The sequence below is a fragment of the Molossus molossus genome, unplaced genomic scaffold, assembly GCF_014108415.1.
Source record: "Molossus molossus isolate mMolMol1 unplaced genomic scaffold, mMolMol1.p scaffold_m16_p_11, whole genome shotgun sequence".
Classification (NCBI taxonomy): Eukaryota; Metazoa; Chordata; class Mammalia; order Chiroptera; family Molossidae; genus Molossus; species Molossus molossus.
In genome coordinates, this window is record NW_023425346.1 from 100,718,852 (window position 1) to 100,733,079 (window position 14,228).

Below are 14,228 nucleotides of genomic sequence, written 5' to 3' on the forward strand. Positions count from 1 at the left end.
GGCCAGTTTGGCTCAGCGGTTAAAGCGTCGGCCTGCGGTCTAGAGAGACCTGGGTTCAGTTCCCGCTAAGGGCACTACCTCAGTTGCAGTTTGTCGTCGGCCCTGGTTGGTCGTGCGGGTGGCAGCCACTCGATGTGTCCCTTTCACATCGATGTTTCTCTCTCCCTCTTCCTCTCTCTCCCTCCCACTCTGTCTGAACATAAAATGGAAAAATGTCCTCGGGTGAGGATAAAAAAAAAAAAGAATACTAATTTTTAAAAAATTCACACATACACTCAAATGTATTTTCAACCAAGTTTTAATTCAACCACACAACACTGATTCTGCCACTAAGTTACAGTGCTTTGAAGACTAAGCTTTAGTAACTGCTGTTCAATTAAATGCAAGGCTAGTAGTTTAAAAATTCCATCATTTGCCACTAATACTTGTCAATACTTTCTTAGTACTAGTGAAGTAAATTAGCTTTTGAAGCTGGTGTAAGACTGCACATGGCAATCACACCTGCCATTTCCAATTTCTAGAGATATGTTAAAAATCAACAATCCGTTGCCACGCGGGGAGAGAGGGACCGTGCAGAGGGAAAGCAAAAATGGAAGGCTTTTTCTTCCCTTTGTGGAACACTTTTCACTGTATATAATTTTATACTTACGATTTTTCAAACCACGTAAATGTACAGTATTAACAATTCCAAATGTAAATAAAGACTTCCATTGTTCAACGTTTTAATAAAGTAATGATGAGGTCCTTATTATAATACAGCATTTCTGCGAGGCTTTCTTTTGAAGACGGGCTCTGCTTTTAAAATTTTTTCCATCATCACTTTTTTAAGAAAACGGTCTTGGCCACATCTTTGGCCCCCAAAGCTTGTCTGAGCGGGAGCTGCAGCGAGACCTCCCAGCAGCAGGTGGCGCTGCACGCACCGCTCGCACTTCCCCTCAAAGCCCTTTCTCAGCGACGGCGGGGGACGGGGGCGGGGGGACCTCTTTCTAGGGGTGGTTATTCTGAAGCCTGATTCCAGGTGCAGACGAGTGTCCCCACCCGGTGGAAGCTCTGACCTGGAGTAGGGTGAGAGAGAACAATGGAGCTCTCTGTGCATCCTTCGTCGCGGGCCGGGGCGGCGGTGGCGGCGCGGAAGACGTAGGTCGCGGGAGAACTCGTGTCGGGCGGCAGGCGAAGCGGTGGGCAGCCCGGGGCGGGCAGGGTCCTGGTCAAAAAGTGAGCCGGCGGCCCGAGGAGGCGACTGACTGAGCCGCGCACCGGGGCAGTGAGGAGGCGCGGCGGAGCTTGTGGGTCCTGGACTGACAGATACACTGCGGGGCCCGGACGGCGAGCGAACGGGCAGGCGAGTGCGGGGCGCAGCCATGATCACCTCAGCCGGTGAGTGCGACGGCGGCGGGCGCCAAAAGGGAGGAGCCGCCGCGCCGGCTTTTAGCTGAGTCAGGGCCGGTGACTGGGCACCTCCCGGCGGAGCGCCGGCCTGTGCGGCCGCCCGCTGCCCAAGGCCCACTCCCGGGCTGGGGGCTGGCAGTCCGGCCGGGCCTCTCTGCGGGCCCCGGGACCCCCTCGGGCTCGGGGGAACCGCGCCAGGTCGCCCCCTCGGCATCCTTCCCGCCACACCTCGGTGCCCGGACCCGAGGCGCTTCCTGGGCTCCTCTCCGACCCCGAGGAGTTTTCCTTAATTCCCACCCTCCCGCAATGGACCACGTGGGGCCGTCCGAGCCCTGTCCTCGCCGCAGGTGGTTGCGATGGGCGGCCCCCTGCGCGGCCGGACGGGACGGCCGCCGGACCCTGAGCTCGTCCTGCTGGACCTGGCTCAGCCCCGCTCTCCGGGAGCGAACCCTGAAATGAGACTTGAGGCGGGTCGGTTCCGGGCCTGCTGCAAGGGTGTTCAGCGAAAGCACCGAGAGCTGCCGTGCTCGGCGAGGACAGCTTTGCGCCGAGAAGCGTGCTGGCCTTTTTGGGGCTCGGTGCTCAGTCAATATTTTGCATCGGAGGAAGGACGCGGAGATGTGCACAGCAGGTTTCACACAGTCCCCGCCGTGTCCAGGGATTCGTGCAGTGACGCCAGGAACGGGGTAGACTGCAGAAATCGAGTTCAAGGGGTGACTTGTAAACGCCATGGATTGATTTGCTTAGAGCTTGTCCACAGCCTTGCCCCCCCCCTTTTTTTTTTGGTGCTTGTTGCCTGCCTACCCTTTTCTCAGCCTGTTGTGCTCTAGACTTGACCCACAAGCATCTTGTAAGCAACTGGTGATAAGGAGGCAGGGACTTGTACTTGGACGGAGCCCCAAACCATGTTTTTATGAGGATTGCTTAAAGGAATTGATGTAACACTGGCAGATCTCAGTCATTTTCAAAGATTTGAAGAGCTGTCACCTGTATTCGGAATGAAACATTTGTCTCCAAGAGATACAAGTGACTGGGAGATGGATTTTATTTTAATAAAAGAGCCTTACCAGTCAGAGCTGTCTAAAGCTAAAGTGAGCACCGAGTGTCTTGCCACCTGTAAATGAAGGCCTCATTCTGTTCCAAATCTGTCCACTACCACTTCTTGGCCTGGGCCTTACCTCGCCCTTTGCCGTGGTTACGGTAACAGCCTCAAGACTCTGTGTTTCCACCATCACTTCCATACAGTTCATTCTTGTAGTAGTCAGAGAATTCTTTTCAAAACTTTAATCACATGATATCATTACTTTACTTTAAATCTTCCAGTGCTTTCCATTGTGTTTAGAGTAAAACCCAGGCTCCTAACCAAGCCCTCGTGATGTGATTTCTGCCTTGTTTTGTACTACTCTCTTCCTCACTCACTACACCCTAATCATAGTGCCCTTCTTTCTGTGCCTTGAACATGTCTTTTTCTCTCCTACCTCAGGGTCCCTTGCACATCCTGTTCCTTCCTCCAGTTTCCTGTAGCTTCGTCTCAGTCCAGATGTCTTTCCTGATCATTTTATTAAAACTAGCTGCCTCTTTCCTTCCCCTTAGCTGTTCCTCCATTCATCACAGTCCTGTAATTACTATGTTTAATTGTCGGATCACTGTCTTTTTCTCTGTAGAATTTTGGGCAAGAAACTTATTGTTGTCATAATTCTTAGAACATTGCCTAGCAGATAGCCCAAGTTCAAAAATTTGTCGTGAATGAAGAAATCAGTCCCTAGAGTGTTTGAAGTAGAGTCTGAAAGAACATTGGGTGGGAATATAATACAGATAGTTTAATTTTTTTTTTTTATCCTCACCCGAGGACATTTTTTTGTTTTTTTGTTCAGATAGAGGGGGGGGGGGAGAGAAACATCGATATGAAAGGGACACATCGAGTGGCTGCCTCCCGCACGACCCAAACAGGGTGGTGGACAAACTGCAACCGAACCCAGGTCTCTGGGCCGCAGGCCGACGCTCTGACCGCTGAGCCAAACCGGCCAGGGCTAATACAGATAGTTTAAACCTATCAAGTATGTCAGGAGTAATGATGTTTGGGTCCTACCCTGGGACTCTGATGATAGCATAGAGTGTATTTGTTACTATTATATGTTACATTGACGGGATTACATATCAGCTTCTGCTCCAATCGGTTTTGTCACCTTGTCTCCTGTCTTTTGACTCACTTTGGCTTAGGATCTGTCCCAGGTACTAAACCCGCTGGTGACATGGTTCCGGTTTGGGTTAGTCGTTTTATTTGTTCATTTATCCACTAGGCACTGAAAAACAGTAGTGAATAAGAGGTCAACATATATGTTAAGTTTTTCAAGAGGCTTGACAAAGGGCATGGAGAGAGAGAGAGAGGTGTTTGCTGGATGGAGATGTGAGACTGAATGGAGTTTTGGTTTTTTTTTAAAACAGCATAGGCACATAAAAGAAAACTATGCTTAAAAGCTTTGAAACAATAGTCTCCCACTCCTCTTTCCCTGTCCTAATCCCCAGAAGCAACCGTTTTCAATTTTTAAGTGGTTTCTTCTAAAACATACCTTTATATTTATAAATAATATCTAAATATTGCTATAAATTGATCATATGATCAATAATGATTCATATTGATCAATAATATCATAATTTCCTATTATGAGATTTTTTTAAAGTGTCCTTAACCTTTCCCATTCCCTGTGTCTCCCCCACCCCCACCCCCCGAAGGAGAGCTATTTTGTTTTTAAGATGGGAAATATTCATGTATGGAGTGTAGAGTGTTTGATTTAATTGTGTTCCATGGACAATATCTTGATTTCTAAGCCAGGACAACTGTGTGTAATAACTTAATCAGAAGTGAAACCAAACAGAAGAGTATAGAAAAATCTATCACTTCTTTTGGTAAAGGCAATTCAAAACACACTGTTGGTTGATGATAGGGAATGGGGTAGCCTTTTTAGTATTTTGATGAAGTGTTCTGCTATTTATGATCTGTTCCACTTTTAAAGCATTCTTGTTTACCAGCTATACCACATCAGGAGTTTGCAGTCCACACACACACACACACACACACACACAGACACATACTGACTGCATTCTTTAATTTGTCGTCTTCTTTCCATGCTGTCAGTTCAGTCTCTGTTCTGGGATTGTCATACCAACCTAGAAGTTCTTTTGATCTGTTTTTATGCTTTTATAGTAATAGTATGCCCTAGTTAGCAACATGGCATAGTTTGTTTGCAAAATTTTGTATCCTTTACCGTGTAGTTCGTTAAAGACTGCTGAAGCTATTTGGCAAGCCTGCATTTACCAGTTAGAAATGCTTATATTTCCTAGGTAAAGTCACCCTGACACTTTTTAATCAAATCACAATTTCAACTCAGTGTTCCAGACTGATTTTAAGATCTACATGGTATTGAGAAAGAGTTTGGGTTGTTTTTTTTTTCCTTTATGGTCTAAGGAAACAATTTCCATGTTTTTATTCTAATATTCCCTTTAACATATGACTATATTTGAAGGTACATTTTTTGGAAAGGATAGTTGTTTCCTTTACTCTCCAATGTTAGTGCTAACACCACAAGGTCATATGAGGAACACTGTGCTTGGGTAGTTAAAGTCAAAATAAGTAAGATTGTGAATCATTTAGCAAAACCAGGTTACTTGTGTTATGAAGATGATGCCTTTATATAGGCATCTTGAAATAATTAAAATATTCTACCTTGATGAGTTGATGACTAAATGTTCCTTCTTTTCTATATAATTGTATAACTGTTGGTATATTTTGTGAATAATTTTATTCTAAAATTGTATGGGAAAGTTTCCCGTTTTGGTTAGTAAATTAGGCCTTTGATGTTCAAACTATAGCAAGCATCAGCATCATAGGGAAGGCCTGTGGTCCCATTGTTGGATCTGATCCCCACAATTTCAGATTTAGTAGATCTAGGATGGGGCCAAAATCTACATTTTTAACCAATTCCCAAGTAATGCTAATGCTATTGGTCCAGGAATCACACTTTGAAAACCACTGAATTAGCCCAGCTGGTGTGGCTCAGTGGTTGAGCATTGACCCATGTACCAAGAAGTCAACAGTTCGATTCCTGGTCAGGGCACATGCCCAGGTTGTGGGCCAAATCCCCAGTGGGGGACATGCAGGAGGCAGCCATTGAATATTCTCTCTCATCGATGTTTCTGTCTCCTTTCCTCTCTCTCTAAAACCAATAAAGAAAAAATATAAATAAATAAAATCAATAAAGAAAACAAAGTTTAAAAAGAAAGAAAACCATTGGCTTAGACAGTGTTATGATGGTTTGATAATTCTTAAACTTCAAAATGTAAACATTTACAGTTTTAAAGAAAAAGAATCATTTCTCTAGTGAAGTTACCCCTCTAAATGTACTTATTTTTTTCCAACTATCATATTTTTGACTAAATTAGTTTCTCTCTCAGCATATATTTCATAATCATGATATATCCTTTATCTTATAGCTGGAATTATTTCTCTTCTGGACGAAGAAGAACCACAGCTTAAGGTATGAGTTGAAGAAAAACTAATTGGTCTTAGTACAAGTACTGTGAAGTTCTTTGAATTTAGTGATATCTGTATGTCTTCCATCATTTAAAATAGCCATCCCGCCAAGCCTATACCCAAGCATTGAAATCTAGCCCCAGAGGACAGTGCTTTGAGAACAGCAATTGGTTTTCCCTAGAGTTTAATAAAGCTAAGGCAAATAAACCTCAATATGGCATCTGAATACCCCACCCCTACCCTCAGTTTTTCAACAGCACAAAAAATTGTTTCTTCTGTGTCACAAGTTTTAAAATTATTTTTATTTGACAAAAATTTGGAATGTACTTCAAGTAGCTCTAGACACCTGAATACATGTACATATATTTAAACTAGCAACTGAAGTCAACCTTGTATATTCAGAGAAGAAAAAATGTTCATTATATTAAGAAATGACACATGGTAGTCTGATGTTTGCTGATTGAAAACAGAAAGGAAATGTGTAAACTGAAGAGAAAATATAAGTCAGTTGGTAAAGCTTTATATTTGTTACAGATTAAAAGTTTTAGTAAATATGACAGTTTGACCATCAATTTGTTGAAAGTGTAATGGTGAGTCTGTCTCAAAATTGAATTTTGGTTTTATCTTCTACAGGAATTTGCACTACAAAAATTGAATGCAGTTGTCAATGACTTCTGGGCAGAAATTTCTGAGTCTGTAGACAAAATGTAAGATAATCACTTTATTTCTATAAATTGGGATATAGTAGATCGACTTAATTTATCTGTAGATGTGGGTCTTGTGGTTTATGAATTCATTTAGAAATTTGCTGCTACTAAATTGTGGCTTGAATATTTAGATTTGGGAATTTTAAGGAAAACCAGAGTTTGAACTAGGCCTGTATTTTTTTTTCTATTCTTTCAGAGAAGTTTTATATGAAGATGAAGGTTTCCGGAGTCGGCAGTTTGCAGCCTTAGTGGCATCTAAAGTATTTTATCACCTTGGAGCTTTTGAGGAGTCTCTGAATTATGCACTTGGAGCAGGTGACCTCTTCAATGTCAATGATAACTCTGAATATGTGGAAACTATTATAGGTAATTATCTTCTATCTGCTAAAGCTTTATCTTGTCAGCTTCTTTCTTGCTGTAGTGCATATAGCATTTTTTTTCTGAATTACTTTTTGATACTGCCAAATTTCCTTTTAATTGAAAGTTCATAATCTTTCTACAACAATTTTATGCAGGCTGAGTTTTTATATCTAATTTCCAATTCTGTGCTTTATTATTTTTTGTCATAATGAACAGTAACATTAATAACAGTAACATGAAGACACCTCACAAAACATTTTAAGAATGACTAAAAAATGATTCAGAAAAAACTAACCTAATCAACACAGAGATAGTTATCTCAGTGATTATGGTTATCTCTAGCCCAGTGAGCATACTGTTATATGAAAAAACTAACTCAGATTATTATTAGTAACAAATTAAATTATAGTAATTTATAGTTATTTCTAATACAGGAAGCTATTATTGAGTATCTCCATTGTGCTAGACACTGAGTCAGTAATGCTTCATACTATGGTTTATTCCACAGCTGCTCTGTGAGAAAGGATCTAGCCCTGTTTACAAATGAGAAAACTTAGGTTTCCAGATGGTAAAAAGACATGGCTATTAAATAGGAGGGTCAGAATTTAAAACCCAAGCTTATTTCAAAATCTATGTTGTTTCTACTAGTAACCATTGTTTTCTCATTTGCTGCTTTATTTTTGAAGTGAGGGGGTAGCACACAGGTAAGGCTTTTAGTTCTCTATCTCAGCAATTTTCAACCTATATTTTATCTCATGGCACACATAAACTCATTCCAAAAATGCTGTGGCACCAAAAAATATATTTTTTCCCAATCTGACCAAAAAAATAGGTATAATTTTGATTGATTTACAAAAATAATAATAATAGTAGTAATTAACGTACCAATGAGTCGTGGGTTCGATTCCATCCAAGGGCATGTACTTTGGTTACAGTGTCCCCGGCCCTGGTCGGCTCATATGGGAGGCAACCAGTCAATGTGGCTCTATTACATCGATGTTTCTCTCTGTCTCTCTCTTTCTCTCTCCCACACTATCTGATGATACATAGAAAAGTATCTCGGGTGAGGAATTAAAAAATAAAATAAGTAAAAATCAGGTGCCTATACTTGTATATAAGGATTTCTGATACCAAGAATTAGCTCGGCTGGTGTGGCTCAGTGGTTGAGCATCAACCCATGCATCAGGAGGTCACCGGTTCAATTCCCAGTCAGGGCACATGCCCAGGTTGTGGGCCAAATCTCCAGTGGGGGGCATGCAGGAGATGGCCAATCGATGTTCTCTCTCACCGATGTTTGTATCTCTCTCTTCCTCTCCCTACCTCTCTCTCTAAAAATCAATAAAAGAAAAAGAATTAACCAGTCAGACACAACCTTATTATGTGATGTGACCAATAAGATTCAACTCTATTATATGACCTATATATGTAAGGTTCAAGACGGCATTCACACTGGACGGCTATTGCTGTGTTGGCTATTGTCATTTTTTATTTGACAATCTAAGTGAAAAGAGATCAGTGCTCATAACTAGTCAGGTACTGCAGGTTTTTTTAATTCTGGCAGCACACCATTTGAAAATCGCTGCTGTATCTAATAAGTTGAAGCAACTATGTAAGATTTTGTTCAAAGATTTTGTAGCTTTAAAAAGTTTTTGAAAACTTCTGATCTAGTAGATGAAAGAAGGGACTGTATACCCTTCAGATATATCTTTAGGAAGAGCAAGCTTTAGATCATAGTTACAGAGAGTCCAAGTATGTGTTGTCTGTCTAGAGTGTATAGTATGACTATTTTTTAAATTCCTGATTAAGAGGAAAACTGCATTATTTACCTGTACCCTTAAAGGGAGAAAGTTGGGATTTTTTTTCGGAAGTCGGGAAATGCTACACAAGGTAGTCCAAGCACGTGCTTTCGAATGTTCCTGAAATTCTAAGTAGGATTCTATTTTCACATTTTTTAACTTTTTTGCCGTGATGGTGTGAAAAGGTGGCAAGTTACTGCTGTTGGATTCTCACTGAATATGAGTTTTCATTTGTAGATCCTGTGGAAAGAACAGATGATTTTGATGGTTTTATTCTACTTATTTATTTTTACTTTTTTGTTGTTAATCCTCACCTGAGGATATTTTTCCATTGATTTTCAGATAGAGTGGAAGGGAGAGAGGGGAGGAGGAGAGAGAGAGAGATTGAGATTGATGTGAGAGAGACACATTGATTGGTTGCCTCCCATACAACCCTAACCAGGGCTGGGGACCAAACCACAACTGAGGTAGATGCTCTTGACCAGAATCGAACCTGTGACTCTGGTTTGCAGGCCAATGCTCTAACCACTGAGCAAAACCGACCAGGGCAGAGTGGATATTTTTTAAACATCAAATGAGTTTGTGATAAAATATACAAAACAAAAATTGGGAAAGGCTTCCTGTTATCCTGTCTCTTTCTCTTCCTTCCTCTCTCTCTAAAAATCATTAAAAAGAAAAAAAGTGAAACTATTGCATACATTTTTTCCTCTCAGGATAATGTTTTCTCACTTAACTATATTTGATTCAAAAAGCTTTTATATAAAGCTCTTCTACAACCAGAATTGTTTAAGGTATGCTTTGTTTTTTATTTAAAAATTTTTTTTTCTTTATTGATTTTAGAGAGAGAGGAAGGGAGAAGGGAGAGTTAGAAACATCGATGAGAGAAAACATTGATTGGCCACCTTCTGCATGTCCCCCACTGGGGATTTGGCCCACAACCCGGGCATGTGCCCCGACAGGGAATCGAACCAGTGACCTCTTGGTGCATGGGTCAACACTCAACCAGTGAGCCACACCGGCCGGGCATAAGGTCTACTACTTTGTTACTGCCACTTTGTTCTTACTGTACTTGAACCTGTATAGTTCTATCTGAATGGACTCTGAATATGGTATAGTCCAATTTATAAAAGTCCTTTGCTTCCCCCAAAGTTTAGATCCATTAACGTGGGTCATCCAGTGGACAGCAATTCTTTATGCTAGTCTAAATCATTTGTTTCCTGAAGTTATAGTTAGCAACTGTCCTTGTAGCCTTTCTTCTCTTTAATGAGAGAGCAACAAGCCAATGAATTATAGAGAGGACACTATTATATATGTCATTCAAAATGGGTGGCTATTTATCTTCCATATGAAGGTAGAAGAAGGCTTAGGGAAATTCTCTTTTCTTTTTTTCCTAAAAAGTTTAAGATATGATTACAAAGTAGTATAAATTGTAAACAGTTTAAGCATTTTTTGTGTCAAGTGTGCTATTGGCACCCTTCAGTATGTGGCCCCATCCTCCCCTAACACCCAAATCATGAATGTTAATGTGAAAGCCAACTTGTGCACATGCACCATTACATGAATTTTTAGACTCCCGGGTCGGGGGTGATTGTGAATAGCTTCCACCCACCTCACTGAGACAATGACTATTTCATCTGATGTGCTACAATTACTGGAAAGGTTTTTGGAAACCTTTGGAATTGCCTTTAGAACCTCTAGCACGTTTCAAATCATTTCACCATTATTCTACGAAGATGATTTAGACATAGTCCCTTTTCTCAAGGAGCTAATAGTTTCATTTGTGTTAAGAAGTCTAATAATTTTTTTTTTAATCTCTCGAGGACATTTTTCCATTTTTTTGCTCAGATAGAGTGGGAGGGAGAGAGAGCAAGAGAGAGAGAGAGAATCATCGACGTGAAAGGGACATACCGAGTGGCTGCCACCCTCATGACCAACCAGGGCCAGGAACAAACTGCAACCAATGTATGCGCCCTTACGGGAACCGAACCCAGGTCTCTCTGGACCATAGGCTGACGCTCTAACTGCTGAACCAAACTGGCCAGGGCAAGAAGTCTAATAATTTATTGCCATGTGGTAATTGCTACAACAAACTTTTTTTAGTATCCTCAGTAATAGCAGGTGTTTGGTTTTTTAAAGTAAAACAGCAACTATTTGTAGTCAGCTCTGTTGAATAAGCAACTTAGTCAAGTTGAGTAATACATTTTGGTCAAAATAAAGTAACAAGGTAGAAATTTTTTCAGTCATATTAGCTTTATTGGAATTAGTGTGTAGTCCTCCAGTGTAACTGTTATGAAGGAAAGAATATTAATTTGAATTTATAGCTTATAGCATTTACAGTTTTTGAAATGTGCTTATTACTCTAGAGTCATCCCATAAATTTTTATGATTGTAAGTGTTGGCATTGTCTTTTCCAGCAGTATTGCCCAATTTACAAGGTAATCAGTTATTTTATTTTCCTCATAGCAAAATGCATTGATCACTACACCAAACAGTGTGTGGAAAATGCAGATTTGCCTGAAGGAGAAAAAAAACCAATTGACCAGAGATTGGAAGGCATTGTGAATAAAATGTTCCAGCGATGTCTAGATGATCACAAATATAAGCAGGCTATCGGCATTGCTCTGGAGACAAGAAGACTGGATATCTTTGAAAAGACTATACTGGAGTCGGTAGGTAGATAATGTAATTTAAGAGATTGCTTTTGATGGGTAATCAGCAAAGCAAATTATTAAAACAGAATCTCATAGATGGTGAAAAGAAAATCTGAAATAATGTGTTCTTTTGCCTCATGTTTTATTTTTATTGATTTGTTTTAGAGAGGAAGGGGGAGAGAGAGAGAAACATCGATGTGAGAGAGACACAGCAATCCTGCAAACCTCCTACTGGGGATTGAGCCTACAACCTGGGCATGTGCCCTGACCTGGAGTTGAGCTGGGACTTCTCAGTCCATGGGATGAGGCTCAATGCACTGAGCCACACCAGCCAGGCATTATTTGTATAATGTATATAAGAACCTTGGCTCTGTTTTGTGTTCATCAAATATATGCTTTAATCTTATTTTAGTCCTTTGAAGTCTTACATGGGGAAATTTAATTAATTACCCTGCCTTATTTTTTTTAATCCTCACCCAAGAATATTTTTCTGTTTATCTTCAGATAGAGTGGGAGGGAGGAAGAGAGAGAGAGAGAGAGGGAGAGAGAAACATTGATGTGAGACAGACACATTGACTGGCTGCCTCCTGCATGACCCCAACCAGGGCTAGGGATGAACCACAATCGAGGTTCTGGTCATGCCCTTGACCAGAATTGTACCCATGACTCTTTGGTTCACGGGCCAACGCTCTAACCGCTGAGCCAAACCAGCCAGGGCTATCCTGCCCTTTTTTTAAGAAGACTGTATTGATAAACTGCTATATTATTGTACTTATGGCTAAAACTACAAACTGGATTCCTGGTTTGGGAGTGTTTTGCAACAATTATGACAATTGTAAGTCACCAACCAAAGCGGTTAGAAAAGTGTAAGAGTGAGTTAAGTGGATGTTGATGTGCATGCCCACATGCTATTCTCCATTAGCTAGCTCTGCACTCCAGCCATTTCGACCTCTCAGCTCCTAAATGTATCCTTCCTTGTTCCCCTTGCCAAAAATATTGCCTCTGCCTAAATTATATTCCTTTTTTTTCTTTATTTTATTTTTGTTGAAAATCCAGGGTTCAACTCAACTGTCACTTGTTTATACATTCTTCCATCAATCCCTGCTACTCATTCTCTTCCTCAGCCCCTATTGCAAAGACTAGATCCAGTTCTTCTGTTAATCTCTTAGAGTCCTGTAGTGTTTTTGTTTTAGTGTTTACCACTATAGTAATTAATTAATTATATTACTAGGAAATTAATATCTGTCTTTACCACCAGATTATAACCTCCATAAGGACAGGTACTTTGTGCCTTGTTCACCACTGTCCCCAAAGTCCAAGGCAATGTTGAGTAGCAGTGGTAAGGTTTGTTGAAATGAGTAAATGAATGAACCACCCAATGTGATAGTATGGCCTTTGTTTTACTCTGTTTCATTTTTGTGTAGTTGTAGCCTCTCCTTGTCTTCATGTGAATAGAAGCTCTATTTCGTGTATTTATGACTCTAAATCTCTTTTTGCCTACCCCTGCATATAAAGTAAAGAGATGATAAATATTTAAAAAAATAATAGAACAGAGTACGAGATGCATCTTATTTTGCATCCCAGTGTATGTCTTCATATAGATATAACTTGTTTTATGAAATAATACCTACTTTTACTGTCTGTAATATAACTGATATTTTAAAATGGTATTTTACTTTTAAAAAATGCTAGTCCCATTAAGTTGATTTCATTAGACACTGATGGATCACATCTTGCTATTTGAGAAATACCCCTATAGCTCTTCACTGTGCTTATTTATGTTGAAGGACTTTTATAGGTTGGTATCTCAAATGTTGGGCATGCTTTGGAGAAACATAAGTAAAATGTACATAGTCTGGAGTTGAAATTTTCACCAACCAGATGTGACAACACTCAAAACCTGAGTCACTGAGAGCTCAGTAACAGTTCTATCACATAATGTTCAGGCCAGAGAGTATATAGGCAATAAGTCATGGGAGAGTCTAGTAGCAAGATTGGAGTCCAAAAGACTTCAGCAGACACTAAAAAACGTAGCTACTCGTATATGGACAGTTATATATGTCTTTTTAGAGTAGTCAATAGCATGACTCTATTATAATAAACACACTGCTCATACAATCCTGGATGACCATTATATATTAAATTATTTTTGATCCCCTCTTTTTTTTTTCTTGAATGAAATGGGGGGGAGAGATATATAGAGAGAAACATTGATGTGAGAGAGACACATTGATTGGTTGTCTCCCAAACAACCCCAACTGGGGCCAGGGATCAAACCTGCAACCCTGGTACGTGGCCTTGACCAGGATTGAACCCGAGACCCTTCGGTCCTTGGGCCAACACTCTAACCACTGAGCCAAACTGGCCAGGGCTTCAATCACTTTTTTCCTGAAGACAGGGAAATATGTAATTTTCTTTTAAGATTAATATTTAATCAGCTTAACAATAACCCACAACCTTCGGGCCAACTTTAAGATTGATATTTAAAATGGTTAAAATTTTTAAAGGTTTTATTATTTAAAGGGTTTAAATCTTTGGCTTTCTAGAATTACTAACGAACATAGATTAAATAATTGATTTTTAAATAAACATGATGCTCCAGTAATCAGATAACAATGTATCTTTAAATTATTTCTTTCAGAATGATGTCTCAGGAATGCTAGCTTATAGCCTGAAGCTCTGCATGTCTTTAATGCAGAATAAACAGTTTCGGAATAAAGTACTAAGAGTTCTAGTTAAAATCTACATGAACTTGGAGAAACCCGATTTTATCAATGTTTGTCAGGTAATTACA

At 40.2% G+C, this 14,228-nt stretch overlaps 1 protein-coding gene across 3 annotated transcripts in view; it reads left to right on the plus strand.

Moving 5' to 3' along the window:
- The first annotated feature begins 1,201 nt into the window (after positions 1–1,201).
- PSMD1 (proteasome 26S subunit, non-ATPase 1) overlaps positions 1,202–14,228 on the plus strand; it is a 91,973-nt gene continuing 78,946 nt past the window's right edge. Inside the window, exons 1-6 of one of the 3 annotated variants that reach the window (XM_036253774.1) lie at positions 1,202–1,377; positions 5,881–5,924; positions 6,554–6,627; positions 6,824–6,993; positions 11,247–11,452; positions 14,076–14,219. In XM_036253774.1, coding sequence (XP_036109667.1) covers positions 1,362–1,377; positions 5,881–5,924; positions 6,554–6,627; positions 6,824–6,993; positions 11,247–11,452; positions 14,076–14,219 — 654 coding nt within the window. In that variant the 5' untranslated portion in view covers positions 1,202–1,361. Of the gene's footprint in view, positions 1,378–1,816; positions 2,110–5,880; positions 5,925–6,553; positions 6,628–6,823; positions 6,994–11,246; positions 11,453–14,075; positions 14,220–14,228 lie in introns of those variants that run through there. The other 2 variants (XM_036253773.1, XM_036253775.1) reach the window with 2 other exon arrangements.